The sequence below is a fragment of the Chaetodon trifascialis genome, chromosome 10, assembly GCF_039877785.1.
Source record: "Chaetodon trifascialis isolate fChaTrf1 chromosome 10, fChaTrf1.hap1, whole genome shotgun sequence".
Classification (NCBI taxonomy): Eukaryota; Metazoa; Chordata; class Actinopteri; order Chaetodontiformes; family Chaetodontidae; genus Chaetodon; species Chaetodon trifascialis.
This window is the reverse complement of record NC_092065.1, coordinates 3,745,603-3,762,179: the sequence shown is the minus strand read 5'-3', so window position 1 is coordinate 3,762,179 and position 16,577 is coordinate 3,745,603. Positions and strand designations below refer to the sequence as shown.

Sequence of the window (16,577 nt, the reverse complement as noted above, 5' to 3'; positions counted from 1 at the left end):
CTCCTTTTTCTAATTCTTCATTTCTTTCTGTCTCTCCTTTGTATTTCTGTTTTTTTTTATGTCCATTTTATTTTTACCATCCTTTCTCCTCTTTCTCTTTTTTCTCAGTTTGCTCCCCCCCCACTTCTCATGCATGACAGTATTTTCCTCCACCCTTGTTCCCATGCAGCATCTCTTCATCCCTGCTTCCCCTTTCTTCCTCTCTGTCTTGCTTTGTTGTCCCTCTTAGTCCCTTAATCCTGGAATCATCTCAAAGATTATATGCAGATTAACATGAGACATAAGAAATATTGCAAAAGGTTAATACATGTACTTGTGGCTGATTGTCTTGTGTAATTACTGTAGGTAAGTGATGAACAAACAATGATGAATATAGTTGAGTAAAGAATGACGTAGGTTAATGAGTAGTTGAAATCTATGCAAAGGCAGTTTCGGATATTCTGAAATATATTGTCGTTATTGCTTCTGTCGTTCTGTTGTAGCTTTTAGTCTTTGCCTTTACCCGTTTTCTAGGGAGCAGGCAGAAAGAAAGACGGTCAATTCTTCCAGGGCTTGGCTGTGAACTACTAGGCTTCTGGGGATTGAAGAAGTGAGCGATGGAACAGCAATGCATAGAAAGACATACAAAAGAGAGAAAGAACACAGAGGAAGGGAGAGTAAGAGCAGAGAGAAATACAAAGGGAGAGAGTCAGGGAAGAAAATGAATTTATAGAACTGGGAGTGAAATTAAAGCATGAGATTTATGAAGAAAGAAAGCGGCAAAGATGCAGAGAAAACATGAAAATGAGACAGATTAAGAACATTTGATATATTGTAAAATAGATCAAATAGATGACGGGAGAGTGACAGAGGGAGGAAATGCAGGGAGTTGGGCTCAGGTTACTGTCTGCGGCTGAGAGGGTGTTGAAGAGGAGGGAACACCACCATGCTTCTCCTTTCAGACGTAAGGACAAGAACCTCACTGAACCTTTTCATTCTCCAAGTGCAAAAAAGTGCAGGAATTTGACACAGCTGACATGTGTTTGTATGATGTTATCTAGCTCATCTATATCAGTGAAGGTAGACTAAATAACAGAATCCCCTCTCTGTTAAATGCAGCACAGTTCAACAGCACCACAGACTACAGCCTCCAAAATGATCAGCAGGCTTTATTTCAGGACTGTTGTGTTACACTTCATTAGTTTTAGCAGGGTCTACCTAACAAACTGGCAACTGTGATTTTAAAAAGCCGTAACAGCCCTTTAAAACCTGCACCACGATCAAACGTGATAAAGGAATGATGCATCTTTTAACAGTTTGTGTGAAGATGTTGAAGGACAACGTGTTGGTTTGTTTGCATTCATGGGGTGTGACACACAGGAGATTTCAACCATAGACTGAGAATGCTGAACTGAAAAAGACAAGCACATGAGATAAGGTCTTAGCCCGATGCAGTCTCTGAAGCTGCCATAGTATGCTGAATTCATATATTTGCATGCATTTCAGCCTTGAACACCCTGTCTGTGTCTGACAGTTGGACTTGTTACAGAAGCAGAAATATGTTTCCTCTGACTCATGTAGGACTTAGATCATTCCTCTTTTACATCTGATATATATTGGGTCCTGTGGATATGACAAGTGTTGAGTGACTTCTGGCTTCCTCCCTCCAGCCCTTCCATTGTGGATCCTACACGACACTGATTGGACGTGAAACCTCATCATGGGTTACTTATTACTCTTGTGACTGTGGTAGATTTATTTAACCCCCCACTTTGCTCCCCCGTCCTTAGACATGTGTGTGTTTGTGTTAAATTGGCCATCAATATTTTTCCCATATGTGACCAGGCTAATGGCGTTCCCAAACCATGTGTGAACTGGTTAACAGCATGCGATGGAGGAATTTTCTCCTCTTTCAACTGGTGCCTTCAAAAATGCCCTGCTGGGAATTCCCTTACCACCTCAGAGTGCTTGCAAAATGAGGCATGGCCTGTCTAATTGCTTTGTTACAAAACACTGACACATGTACGACCTCAGCAACCACTGCCACAGCCATGCAGTACCACCAAGCTACAGCTACTGGTCTAAGCAGTGAGAAAAGACACACCATTCCTCTGAAGGGCGGAGGTCTGTTATTGCTGGAGCCAGGGGTGGTCTCCCTCCCTGTGTGCCTATGAGAACGTCTGTTAATCCAAAGCTGAGATGGTTCTCTGAATGAAGTGTCTGTATCTGTCTTTGTATCTGTCTTGCTGGTGTTTGTGTGTAGGCACGGTTGAGAGTGTGCTAAAACCTCTTAGGTAGCTAAACAGCGGAATAATCTGCTACATATCAGGTTACGCTCCCCACATCCACTTGCCGGACACATCAGATATCGGAGCATACGCAAACACCTAGAGCCAACCCCAAATCCTCCCATCTAACGTCCCTCCACAGCACACCGCTGCAGTTCCTTTGATTCGAGAACAGTTTTGTTTTGAAGTGAAACACGAGCCGTTCAAAGCGCGGCAGGATGGTTGCGGTTAGAGAAATTCTGTTGACTGTAAGATAGACTTCAGTTCCATAGCAACAAATGCTTGTCCATTAGCAAGCCAAACTCTGTAGTCATTTTGAAGAGACTCTCACCTTAATGTGTTAGTGAAGTGTGCGATATTGTAGCCTGAAATGACCTCTGACCCTTCTAATAAAATAGATGAATGGGTTTGGGATTTATTCCAAATTCCTCCTCCTTTACTCCTTTACTTGAACCACTGCTGCTGCTTCCCACTTGTTTTTGATGTCCTGTAACTGAGGTATAGTCTCTTTTTGGTCTCCTCCATATTCCCTTTTCTTCTGTCTCTTCATCCCCTCTTTTCGCCAACCACCGACCCCTCCCTTCTTTCTGGCCTCTCCATTTCACTGCGCCTCCCTCACATCGGTATCATGCGGTTCCCTTTCATTCCATCAATTTCCCTGATCACCCTCTGTCCGTCCCTCCCTCTCTGCCTCCATCACCGTCTTCTTCATCGTCTGTCTCTCCATCTTTTCCCTCCTCAGTGAGTTCTCCAGTGGAGCTGCTGATCAGTCAGACTCTGTGCTGGGTCCACGATGACCTGGACCAGGTCGACTTCTCCAGCTACCTGCTCAAAGTCTGTGGCCGGGAGGAGGTGCTGCAGAAGTGAGTAAACACAGAATATTCATGTTGCTGCTGTATAAATAAAAAAATCTCCAAAACGTCAACATTTTAGGATTAGGGACAATTTATTAGTTAATTATGCATAGGGTTTGGATGGGTTTCATTTGTTTTCTTGGTGCCTCTCTTCCCTCTCTTTATCTTTTCTCTATCACTCTTATCTTGGCGTCCTTTCAAAATCTTGTACAAAGTAGACTGACTGATGTTTCTGTATCTCGCCCCGCACCCTCCTCCACCATGGAATTTCTCTCCTCCATCTAATCTCAGATCCATGGGAATAGTTACTCCCATACCAGGACTTAAAGGCCCCGTACACCCAAACATTCAAAGCCGGGTTAAGTCATCTGTCCTGATTATAGCTGCTGAACAGATGAATGTTTTGTATGTCAACAACCTTGCACTAGCCATACTGAGAATTTCAATATATCACCCTTTTTTTTGTCAGTTCTTGTGGTAATCATGGAGACAGTTATAGATCTCTTTTGCTTTGTGATTTTTTTCTTCTTTTCTACTTTGAGAAAAGCTTTGAAATCCTGCACATATACTGAGAGCCGTCATATAAAGACATAAATCATGTTTCTTATGGATGCTTTGATGCATTCAGTGATTACATCATATATAAAGGCAGCGCTCTCAGGATGTAGCCTGAAGTTGTGCACCATCTGCCAAATCTCAGCTGCTTGGTAATGTGTGGTAACATGTTAAAACAAGCAGCAACTGAATGCATTCTGTACAGGCTTTTGTCCTGTTTTTGATAAAATGTTTGACTCTATAGTAGCCTCACTGACTGTGATCAGAGGTTCCTGATTGGCTGCCTTTGAGACCAAATTTACACAAGGTTGACTTAACACTAAACAAGTAAACTTTGGCAGACAGCATCTCTTCAATGAGTGACATGTTCTTTTAAAAACACGGATGTTTAGAAATACTCATTTTTGATATTTCAGGTCCTGGTAAGTGGCCTCAACACCTCTCCAGACGTCAGTGACAGAAATACAAACAAAATAGAGCAAATATGACTTAAATCATGTGTTCTCCCAAAATACACTGAATAGACTGGAATAGGCTGAATATTATTTTACATTTTTGGGAAATGTCCATGTTCGAACTTTAATTTCAGTTATGATAAACAACACAGTCCCCTCCATTGAAGGACTTTGTCATTTTTTTTAAGTCACTGCTCACTATTATCCTCAACCTATATATATAGTGATTTTCTTAACCTTGCCTTTCACACACAGCAAACACAGCCTAGGCAGCCATGAGTACGTCCAGAACTGCAGGAAGTGGGAGAATGAGATCACATTACAGCTTCTCTCTCACTCCACCATGAGAAGAGACTTGGCACGCACTGTAAGTCACTCTAGCTAGCACATGAGCTCATATAAACTTTATAGGAGTATTTTACTGAACGGTGACACAATACATTTTATATTGTGTCATTACGATTCATTTTTAACTATTGACCCACTGCTGCAAAGTGACAACACGTGATTCTCATCCTGTCTAATGATAATTGTAATGATTTACAGCGTATAACTGAGACTTTAGCACCGGCTTATCTTTTTGCTGAGTTGGTAAATCTTGCCTGCATTTGTTTAGGTGGAAGATGACAGCTCTCCAATAAATTTAGAGAAGCACCTGGGCCAAGTGGACAGGCCATTTAAAGAGAATGTCACCAGGTATGAGATTTCAGTAGAAAGCACCTAGTTATGGATCTTTAAGATGTTATTACGAAGTTATGAAATTATGTAATGAAGAGGCATGACTCCCCATCAGAGAACTTTACTGTTTCTAGCATGTTGGTTTCCTCTTAGTTGCACATCTCTATTCTGCTCCTCGAAATGTCTGTCATGTCTCTTTTCTCACTTGTTTCTCACAGACAAGGCCTGTCTGACTATTTGGAAGGCTATCACAATCAAGTCAACATCTGCCTTCAAAATGAGGTACATGAGCAGGTCCTGGATAGTAAATTGAAAGGATGGAGAATGATTTTGATGATTCCAGGTCCTAAGTTTGGAAAACATGCTGCCATTGAGCTGTGAAATCTTTACCTGTCTCTCAGTGAGTTTTTGTGTTCAGCTAAAGACAGCATAACTTATATGTGTAGACCAGCTAGTTATATAAATGTCTGCAGTATTTGCACCACACTGTGCAGAAAGTTAAGTATTTTGTGGAGCTGCCCTGTTTACTGAGACTCATTTAGCCTCTGGTCCCACTTCCAGTGCTGCACCTAAACACAACAGACTTTCATTCAGTAGTATAATGGAAGGCTCCAAACATTTTTTGTGTTGATTCAAATACTTCACACATAAATGTTTGTAAATGAGTACGTATTCCTGGAAGGCCGGCTTTCTAGAAATGGCACATCTGTTTTCCAGCCAGTGTAGGTTATTATGGAGTAAATGAATGCAGGCTAAAATGAGTACAACCCACCCCCAACCAAGCTTCAACTTGATAATAGCATCAAGATTTATTTTAGTGAGCCTTGACACAATCATAGCATGCACTGTAATTAATATACATGCAATTTAGTCTGCACAGTGTGGTGTTTTGATGTTTCGAGCCCTGTTTGTCCAAATGTACACACGCATCAGACTGGCTTTGGTTTGAAATGCTGTTTAGATGAGAATCTGTTTGATGAATTGTTGGTGGTAATCCTCTCACAGAGACCTCTTGAAGTTTTGTTCTTCTCTTAAACAATGGGTTTTACTGTTTAAAGACAAGCTGAAAACAAAAGCACACGTCAGGAGGATATCCCTTTCACAGGTTAATATGGCTATGTGCAGATTGATGTGTAACACGCGCTGCAGCAACCTGCTCTGTATCTCTGTTCAGAGTACGCAGTATAAGACAGTGGACCGGCTGGTGCAGACTTTGAAGAACCTGTGCTGTGCTCTGGATGAGGTAGAGACCCAAACCATCACAGAGGCTGTCAAAAGGCTGCGACACTCTGTCAATTTGCCCAGGACACGCTCACCCAAGGTGGGCTTTTGACCTATACTGTGTACACAAATGCTCACATAATCACACACAGTATTAGATGTAAGAGTGTGTTTTGAAGACGGACATGTTTTCCTTTGTAGATGGGGTCCAGATCCTCTGGTCAATCATCAAACGGTAAGATCTGTAGACATATACACAGTGACACTCAACATCCACATTCACATCATTCAATTCAACTTTATTACCCTTTTGCAACACAGAATTGTGGTTGACGAGTTTCACCATTTTGGCCGTATTTCTTGCTGTTCAAAGGAAGAAAAATGTACTAGTAATATTCAAATGCAACAACTAAAGGCCATAAGTGGACAGCTTATTATGTACCTGGGAGTAGCAGCATGTACAGTTTGTACAAGATATTAGAGCTTACACCCAAAGAGATGATTTTCTGATATATTGTAGACAAGTCTGTAATAAGGACAGTGTCTGAAGTTACTTTTCTTTGCTGATGAAAAGCTGATTAAATTTTAAGTAAGTTATCCCAGTGCTAGTGTACATCTTCAGTACCATTACCATGATATCTCTATGACCACTCACTGGTTGCTACCTGACCCCGACAGGTCAAAGCAGTCCTGTGGAGGAGAGCATGACCTTGCTGACACAGACTGTGTACGACCTGGCCAAGCTCTACCTGCGCTCCTTCTGCCCTCCATCCGCCTCCTTCAGCTCACCTCCACTGCCCCAGGCTGCAGATGGAGAAGGTGTAGAGGGGAGGAGCAGCAAAGAAGCTTCTGGCACCACAGACCACCTTCAGTTCACTCTGTTCGCCTTGCACGGCATCCCAGCCAACTGGGTCAGCAGGTAAACAGTGAGAGGAGGAACATACTCTGGGTTCTCCTCTACTTATTTTTTGGGAGACAGGTGAAATTTGTTTGTCGGTGCTGGCTAACAGTGAGAAGCTGTTACTCGCACGTTTTGTACACTGAGCTTTGCTGATACGAGTGTGAGAAGATGAAGTCACTCGGCCAAATAATGTTTCACGCTCACCCACTCTAATTTTCACTGCTCGCACTGTACATACAGGTTAGACCATCATTTATTGTGGCTCATATCGTAAAGGATCATGTTGATCTCATTTCAAAATCAGTGACAGGGATAATTCTCTCAGAAATGCCGCTGATGTGGCTGTGTAGCTGCTGCATCACAACAGTAAATCACTGTACGGTTACATCAGGGTTTACGACCACTTTAAGCATGGAGCTTAAAGTGTTAATGTTTGAAGTACTCCATCCTTTGCCACAGGATAATGAGAACCTTTATTCATGCATTGTACCTGTGTGATCACCCACATGAACAGTATTATTAGTGCCACCCACATTTCTTTTAATTGTGCTTCTGCAAGGTAGGATCAAAGATGAAGACAGAAGGCAGTGGAAGCCAGTTCAGCTCAGTTAGAATAAGCTTGAATGATAACAGTGTATTGGTATGCAGCGAGGACCAAGGAGAGAATTTTTGTGACACTACAACATCACAGCATAGTGTCACGGGCTGTGCTGTCACAGCAGATAGTCTTGTTTTCTTTTATTAAACAAACGGCTCTCGTGCTGCTCGCCATGTCTTATTTTTCCATGCCAGTGTCCAGTTTCACCCTGACTTTATCTGCTGCGTGTCTGGAACAGAGCTGAGCCAAATTTTCCATTCCCGGCTCTGTCACGCATCAGTGACCAGGATCAGGACATTTCTGACAAACCCTCCCACAGTGGCGTAGGTTTGAAACATGAAAAATGGTTTTGATATTGTAGGAAAAAAATTGCACAGGAAGTCTAGGTGGTTAATGTCATTTTACATTGTTGTCCTCAACTATAGACTGATGACTTGATGTTTTATTGCTGAGGCATGGTCAGTATATTTAACCCTGAACCCCAAAAATAATTGCGATTATGTATAAAACATAAATAAAACATAATGATTTTTCGAAATATCTGTTATTCTGAATTTGATGCCAGCAACACATTTCAGACATGTTGGGACAGGAGCAACAAAAGACTCAGAGCTGTGGAATGCTCCAAAAGGTAAACAGGTTCTTTGGTAACAGGTGATCAGCCATTCCCAGCAAGGATGGAGTAACATTCACCACTTTGTGAACACCTGATTGTATCAAGGATATTCCTACTTAGTTTATTTGCAAATGACTGCTTTCTGTCTTTATTTGCCTTTTACACAGTGTCCAAACTTGTTTTGAATCAGGCTTGTACATCATGATGAACTCCAACTAACCAGGTCTGGTCGAGAGATAAAGTTCAGATTAAAAATGCAGCTGTTTGAAATCAAAAACATGAAGAAACTGTGAGATGGAGGCAGCTTTAAAAACTGCTGCTGTCCCTTCTTCCATGGTAATTTTCTGGTCGGCCTTTACAACAAGATGAACTGCCTAATAACAGGCCTATTTACTCCAGCATAGCCTCTTCCAGCAGCTATTTTGAGCCAGCACTAAACATTGCTGCAGTGACACTCATTCCAAAGACACTTCCAAAAATATTTAGCTACTCACAACCCGAGGCCAGAGGGACACAGCGAGTACAGTATTTCCCAGCCCGAGCGAGTAGCTGGGCATATCTGTTGTGTTGTGGCGTAACGATAATGCTCCCTTATTGAGGTCCGAATGTTTGGCATTATTGTGGCCAGTGTGTCATCCATCTGGAGCCTCAGTAGATGCCACAGCATTGCCAGCATATTGAGACACCATGACTAGTGGCTGAGCTGCCAGCACAGATGGCACTGAGCAGCAGATCAAGCCTGTAGTGGTGAAAATGTGTAACTGATGTGCTTGTATTTTCACTCTCCACTCACATATCTCACATATGTCTCCAAATGAAACACAGACATTATTTTTGGATGCGTGGCTGAGTCGTGCAGCTAAAGTAAATGCAGGATGTGAGTGATTTGTTCACATTTTATTCCCTCACATCTGGAAATATAAATCCCTCTTATCTGTGTGTCTTGTCTTTTTTTATGCATCATGTTAGCCTCTGTTAATATTACATAGACATCTTACTGTGTTAAAGTTATGGTGCTGTATATATTTGCAAGCATCTAGTGGCAAGGTAATAAATAGCTGTATGCATGTATAGCCTTAAAATCTTTACACAGCCATTGTCTACCCACACAGGCTGCCTTTATTAGACCTCTTCCTCTTCTCAGGCCTATGTGGGAGTGTGACTGACATCTTCCTCACTGCCCTGCATGTTATGATACCAAGTCCAAATGTCTGCAGTGAGGAAGGTCTATTAGTGCGTGGAGTTTGGTGACCTCCTGTGAGTCTCAGATGGTCGCCGGTCTGATCCCTGCACTGGCAGGATAAATCGAGGTGCAGAAATAACTGCAGCTGCTCCAGTGGAGCTGCTCAGTGACCAGCGGACCAGACTGTGGTTGTATTAGATGATTCAGGTACGGATGTGTGTGCATCTGTGTGACTGCACTCCATACTCCATAGTCCTAAAGCCCCTGCACAATCCACCCAAACAGGTATTTTCAGTCACCTGTGTTGCCAGATTAGACCTTTTCTCAGGCCTGTGTTGGTAGGTACAGTGTCGCTTCCCTGGATAAATAATTTAAAAAAAAAAAAAAAGGTTGTAGAAATATCAAGCTTAGAATCACTGAGGTCTAAGCAAAATAACTGAAAACACCTGTGTGGGTGTTCAGGCCTCAATAATACTTACCAATGAGTTGCCCTTGAGCAAGGCACTCCCCCCCCGTGCTCCCAAATGGAAGTATGTGTAGTTCTAATTCTGTGACACAGGACTTTGCAGAAAAAGGGCAGGCATGCGCATGGTGTCTCAGATTATAAACAAACTAACTGAAACAGCTAAATGTGCAAAATGAGTTCTAACGGTTTCTTCAAATCTCCAGTCTGTATAAAGATGTGACAGAGCCTCAATCTGCCAGTTGGTGCTGACGAAGAGACACGTAGACACAGTAGTAAAACTTATTGTGTTGTTTTGTTGCAGTTATGAGAAGTACTTCCTGATGTGTTCCCTCACGCACAATGGCAAGAACCTGTTTAAACCGGTCCAATCCAAGAGAGTGGGCACATACAAAAGCTTCTTCTACCACATCAAATGGGATGAACTGTGAGTGATTGCCTTGGCTCATCCCCCCCCCCCCTTCACTCCATTTATTTGCAAGTTGAAATTTCCTCCGATTATAGCAACAACATGCCGTTTGTACTGTCCCTCCACACTGCCAACACCTTTCTCGTCTCCCTCAGGATCAACTTCCCCATAGCAGTAGCTGTTCTCCCGCTGGAGTCCATACTGAGTCTGACTCTGTTCGGGGTGTTGAACCAGAATGCTAGCGGCTCCCCAGACTCCAACAAACAGAGGAAAGCTCCAGAGCTGCTGGGCAAAGTCTCTATGCCGCTCTTTGACTTCAGACGGTGAGGAGAGAGGAATATTTTATCTTAAACACATGGCACACATTGGTCAGTCAGCAAAGTTAAGTTTAGCTTTACTTACTTGCTTATTTTGATTGCTTTTGGTTTTGTTGTTGTGGTTTGCAGGGTTCTCGCCAGGGGCAGTAGGTTGTTGTGTCTGTGGACATCTGCCCAGGGAGCTGCTGCAGCCGTCGGCTCTGCAGGCAGCCGGAAGAGGGTGCCTACAGAGAGAATAGTACTACAGGTTGGTGCTGGTGTTAGTAGCATCTCTAGTAGTAGCATTAGTATTTGTAGTGGTTTTATTTTTACGAGCATTCATTATGTATTTATAGTGTTGTCAGACTTGGTGGTAGCACTTATGATCATCTTGGAGTATAACTTGGCAGTAAATATGATAGTCATTGCAGTACAGTAGCAGTAGTAGTTAGTGGTCTTTTGCCATTTCAACTTATTCTTTTATCATGACTAGCATGGCTGCAACAGAACCACTACTGCACTATTTCTGTGATCACTAGAATCAATGCACTATGACTGCTACAAATATTGCTATATGTATATCAATACTACTGCTGCTACTACTACTACACCAAAATCGTCTACTGTACATCTAATAATAACTGTACTGGTGGTCATAGAAGTAGCAGTACTGGTAGGGTTAATGGTGGGAACAGCACTGTGGTTTTATAAATACCAGTTCTTGCCAATCTGTGTAATATTGACAGCCTTGTAGTTTTGCTTTGGACCTGGTTTTTATTCTCAGGCATTTCCTCACAAACAAGCAGAACTTAGGGTATTTGTGAAGAAAAGCTCCAGAGGAATAAACTGATCCCAGCTTTGATAATTGTGTTACCATCAGGTGGACTTCCCCAACTCAGCGGTGGATGTTTTATACATGGGACCCAAGCAAGCCCCAAGCCCAGAGCCCCACACACAGGAAGAGCTGGACCCTGATCTGCGACGCAAACTGGAGAAAATCTGCAGCCGAGCTTCCAATTTCGGGTATGAGGATCTCGCCCATGCTTTCACAACTGCACTCTGAGAGCAGCATTTCTATCTATCAGTGCGTCCGCCTTTTCTGCAGTTCCCACCTCTTCAGCTCGGGGAGTTTGTAAGGGAAATTTGGTTTGCAGGAGTGATTTGAGATAAAAGCACTGGCTTCATTTAATGCCACTGAAGAGTTCAGGTCTTAACGTTGCTCAGCGTGATGTGCAGACATGCCTCTTGTATAAGCATGAGGCGTGAAGCAACTGGATAATCTAATAACTTCTTAAATTGTGATTGAAATGTCCTGCAAGAGTCAGAAATGCAGAAAGCCTGATATTCTTTGCAGTGTATCGCTGTGTGGAAAATTAGCCTGAGGGTGTGTGTGCAAGAGCACTCCACTGAGTTTGAGTTGGAATGTACAAGTAAAGCACAAGTTTGAGTGCTCTTTAATAAAACCAGCATTTTCTTTAACATATATTTGTAGTAATATTCACCTTATCAGGATATGTAAACTCAGGGGAATCAAAACCACACTTCTGAAAGGTGTTCAGTTCAGTTTTTAAAACTGTGATTGCAGTCCAGTGACTGCAGGTTGGGCTTTTTCTAAAATTACAGTACTTAGTGTTATAAGAGTTTCAGACACTCTCACAGAAACTGTATTTCTCCTTACATTTTCCCCTTCAGCAGACAGCTTTTTGGCAGTCCCTCAGACCTCCCAAAATCCTTTGGACTTACTAGATTTAAGAAGAGATTTCGAAAGATGCCACTGACTTTGCCTGCCACATTTCCCCATAAACGCCTGTATGTTGTCTGCTGCAGTGTCTGCTCTCCTCCAGCTGCTCCAGGCCCAGCTAAATGCTCTCTTATGCCTGCTGCCAGCCAAATCTCCACGCTGCCAACATCCATGAGACTCGCCGGCACTTTAACACAGAGAGCTCTCTCACTGGGCTCTCACCGCCTGCTTTCTGTCCTGCCCATTCATTTCTGCAGCCTTTGTTGGCACAAGACGTGTGGAGCTGCAGCCTCACTGATGTTTCATGTGTTGTTTCAGTGTGTGCAATATACCATCAGTCCTTAGAGGCGAATTTTTTTGCTTTTATCAATACATGGAGGTCGGGTACAGACCATCATCTCTGACAACTTTAGAAAGACAAATGCTCGCTGATACAGGAATTCACCCTCAGTTTTTTTGGCTCAGAAAGGGCCATATGTTCGTGATATCCAGGACCCACAGGGGACCTCTCTGCAGTGTGCCACAGACATACAGGACCTGGAGTGTCACTGTGCACACTCTCACAGCTCTTAGGAACCAGACACTAGCCAAGAAATTTCAGACTTGGACAGTAACGTTGAAGAGATTTTGTTTCCTTGTGTGTTTTTTTTTAAGTCACCAGTGTCATGTGACTCTCAGGTCTCATGATATGATTGTATTCTCGTACCTTCATTTGCACAGGTTATCTGAACATGCCAGCTCTTTCATTTTCAATATGTTTAACAAACTCATACACACACTTTCAATCCTGAATAGCTACTCTAACACTGTGAGGATTCCCTCTGAAGATGGTTGGAAGTGGCTGTATTTCATACAAGTTGTGGTTCTTGAGTAAGAATTTTTTACTCGCTCGCAATGTGAACATTTTCTCAGATGTTGTGAGAAACTCTGCAGGAGTGACTTCATGATCACATCGCTGTTAATATATTTTGCTCCTGTGTGATTCTGTTAAAGTGCTCTTTCTCTGTTGTCTGTTTTAAACATTGTTGATGCTGCCAAGTAAACTCCACAACCTAGAAGTACTTTTTTAACACCGACAGATAAAAATAAAATTTGGGCTGGTTAGATATGATGGGTAAATCTGATAAAAAGATTCGCAATTCAAAGATCCTTGTATATTTGAAAATGTAATTTATTTACATCCCCCTCCGTCTGTTTTTACTCCATATCCAGGCTGAAGCGGGCAGATCACCAGCTCCTATGGGACCATCGGCTCCACTGTCGGAAGGACCACCCCAGCAGCCTCCCCAAGGTGCTGGCCAGTGTGCCCAGCTGGGACTGGGCCAGCATAGCTCACATCCACTCCTTGTTGCACCACTGGCCCCCTCTGCCCCCTGTCACTGCGCTGGAGATGCTCGATTCAAAGTATGCACTGTACACACATAACACACATTTGGTGTGTTAGACACCGCAGGTCCTCCTTTGAGATGATTGAACTGAACATAAGAATAGTTCAGAAAATATTTTACTATGCACACAATGGTACTGATGAAGTGAGGAAGATATTTTTCTGTTTCAGTCTGCAGATCTTTGCTTGGGTCTTATTTTCCCTGTATGTTCTATGTGTGTAGGTTTGCAGATACAGAAGTGAGAAGTGTGGCTGTTAGTTGGATTGAGAAGAGCAGTGACGATGAGCTGGCTGACTACCTGCCACAGCTAGTACAGGTACAGCTGAAGTAAAAATAGACGCAGACATACAGTACTTTACATGCCTTTAAATTTTCATTACCAAGCAAAGTCCACTCTGCCACCCCCGTTCTGAGTCACTTTTTCCTTTCATCTCTTTTTAGGCACTAAAGTTTGAGTGCCACCTAAAGAATGCCCTCGTCATGTTCCTGCTGTCCAGAGCACAGGGCAACATCAACATTGCCCACTACCTCTACTGGTGAGTTCGCACTGAAGCAACCAGCCGTCAAAGCAATTTCCAAACAAACATCTGCAAGGAAATGTTGCAAAAATTGAGTCTGATAAAAATGGTATTCCAAGATGTGATGAGCACCAAAAAATACACTAATTAATAATCTGTTGAAGACTATGACCTCAGTGCTGGGGTTCTCTCTAGAGAATGAAGAAATAAAAGGTTTGTTATTTGTAGAATTCAGCCTCCTGAACTACACTTCGAGTTGCTGTGTTGGATATCAGCACTTTTGCCAGGAAAAATTAATAGTTTTATATGATGTTAAGCACTTTGATGCGGACCACATAGAAAGAGGCTGAGGGGAAAGCTGTGCTCGTGTCCCTGTTGGTGGCGTCCCTTAAGTCTTGCCTTTTGTCATGTGCGCACTGGCTGCAGGCTACTGAAGGACGCTGTGCAGGATCCGGCGTGGGGATGGCGCTATGAGCGGGTGCTGGGTGCTCTGCTGTGTCTGTGCGGAGCCAAGCTGAGAGCAGAACTGGAGAAACAGACTCACCTGGTGACTCTGCTGGGAGCTGTGGCCGAGAGGGTCAGACAGGCCGGGGGGTCTACAAGACAGGTTAGTGTGTGTGTGTGTGTGTGTGTGTGTGTGTGTGTGTGTGTGTGTGTGTGTGTGTGTGTGTGTGTGTGTGTGTGTGTGTGTGTGTTGGGGGGATCTGTGTGTCTGTGTGTTTGTGTCTGTGTGTGTGTGGGGGGGGGGGATCTGGTTCTTACTGTGTAGTGTGTGTGTGTGTGTGTGTGTTTGTGTCTTATCACATCTCCGTGTGTTTTTGTATTTTTGTGTGTGTTCAGGTGGCGCTGCTGGAGGGCCTTGAAAATGTTCAAAACTTTTTCCAGAGGAACAGCTGCCGACTGCCACTCAGCCCAAGTCTGGTGGCCAAGGAGCTAAACGTCAAGGTAACTGTTGCACTGAATACATAAAAATACACAGCACAGAAGAAAAAAGAGTCCCAGCTGAACTGTTGGTCAGAAAACAGAAAACCAGTCACGTATTCTTTTTCAAAACGTAGTGGTTCAAACCGCAGAGGAAATTGGCTCATTTAACAACAGTTTTGACAAAATATAAAACACGTGTGCATATAATCTCAAAAATCTCTTATAGATACTCATCAATTGGTAGATAAATGCAGACGACTAGTTACACATGACTCTGATATGGATATCATCCAGATACAGTATTCCACAAAGCTCCACTTGTTCTGCAGACATAAATCTGATTGCCTTTACTCGACTCTTTACACAAAAATAAGTTTTTCAGTCATTGGATGGTGACTTTTTTTGGAGAAGCGTAATGATGAAATACAGTTTGTGGCCTCTGGGCCGGTCAGACAAAACAAGCTGCTTTAAAACATATCTCAGAATAACAAAGAAAGACAGGATTAGAGCCTGTGGCTGGATCTTAAAAACAACATACCAGCATCATGTAGTGCAGCATTTTAAACCATACCGTCTGTTTGTGTGCATAGGCCTGCTCCTTCTTCAACTCCAACGCAGTTCCCCTCAAGCTGGCCCTGGTCAACGCCGACCCACTGGGAGAAGAGATCAATGTCATGTTCAAGGTACTGTACCCACACACAGGAGCTTGAACTGTGAAAATTAGTGACAGTGGACACACAGTGGAAGATGAACTTTCAGAGCAGCCATCAGTGTTTCAAACTGGACCAGGTTATTGTGTATTAAATCTGACTGTTGTTTACATGCTTCTCAGCTGATCACTGCGCCCCCTGGTGGCTGAAAGGAAATCCAACAAGTAATTTGGTCTAATTCATGTCCCTGTTTGTCTGTTTGTGTGTCAGGTTGGAGAAGACCTGAGGCAGGACATGTTGGCTCTTCAGATGATCCGCATCATGGACCGCATCTGGCTGCAGGAGGGACTTGACCTCCGCATCGTCAACTTCAAATGCATCTCCACCGGCAAGGACAAAGGTAGCAGTCAAACACATCCAGAGGCCCCATTCATACTCATACTCATTTTAAGTGAATCATATCTGGATAAAAATCACATGAGATTTAAGACACTTTTATTTACATTTAGCCATGTATGCTTGTTTCTATTGGCCAGATCACTCTCTCTCCTCCAATCCAGAAGGAGCTGGTAATACACCTGATATAACTCCTGTACTTTACCAGTTTATCTCACAATAGTTAGCAGCTATCCGTATGCTAACACAAACATAAATGAATGAGCCGTATTTGAGAACTACAAGCGAGACAAAAGTTTTCTCATCTTTATAGGTTCAGTCACACAGCTCCCTCACACAAACACATCATTCAGTGCTTGAAATGATCAGAAAATCAGATAAACGCTACAGCAGTGGCAAATTTAAGTGTCATTTGAGAGTAACCTTAGCTGCTGTTATCACACTGACAGGAGAGAGACCATGGA

The 16,577-nt window shown here is 43.0% G+C and overlaps 1 protein-coding gene across 2 annotated transcripts in view; it reads left to right on the top strand.

Annotated features, from left to right (window-relative positions):
- The window catches only part of pik3c2a (phosphatidylinositol-4-phosphate 3-kinase, catalytic subunit type 2 alpha), a 44,116-nt gene that overhangs the window by 19,680 nt on the left and 7,859 nt on the right, over nucleotides 1–16,577 (top strand). For both annotated transcript variants that reach the window (XM_070971338.1, XM_070971339.1), the window contains exons 5-22: nucleotides 3,010–3,130; nucleotides 4,387–4,498; nucleotides 4,748–4,827; nucleotides 5,028–5,091; nucleotides 5,984–6,130; nucleotides 6,232–6,265; nucleotides 6,709–6,949; nucleotides 10,096–10,218; nucleotides 10,356–10,523; nucleotides 10,647–10,764; nucleotides 11,377–11,519; nucleotides 13,450–13,641; nucleotides 13,848–13,941; nucleotides 14,067–14,161; nucleotides 14,570–14,750; nucleotides 14,984–15,088; nucleotides 15,658–15,750; nucleotides 15,988–16,117. In XM_070971338.1, coding sequence (XP_070827439.1) covers nucleotides 3,010–3,130; nucleotides 4,387–4,498; nucleotides 4,748–4,827; nucleotides 5,028–5,091; nucleotides 5,984–6,130; nucleotides 6,232–6,265; nucleotides 6,709–6,949; nucleotides 10,096–10,218; nucleotides 10,356–10,523; nucleotides 10,647–10,764; nucleotides 11,377–11,519; nucleotides 13,450–13,641; nucleotides 13,848–13,941; nucleotides 14,067–14,161; nucleotides 14,570–14,750; nucleotides 14,984–15,088; nucleotides 15,658–15,750; nucleotides 15,988–16,117 — 2,241 coding nt within the window. The remainder of the gene's footprint in view (nucleotides 1–3,009; nucleotides 3,131–4,386; nucleotides 4,499–4,747; nucleotides 4,828–5,027; nucleotides 5,092–5,983; nucleotides 6,131–6,231; nucleotides 6,266–6,708; nucleotides 6,950–10,095; nucleotides 10,219–10,355; nucleotides 10,524–10,646; nucleotides 10,765–11,376; nucleotides 11,520–13,449; nucleotides 13,642–13,847; nucleotides 13,942–14,066; nucleotides 14,162–14,569; nucleotides 14,751–14,983; nucleotides 15,089–15,657; nucleotides 15,751–15,987; nucleotides 16,118–16,577) is intronic.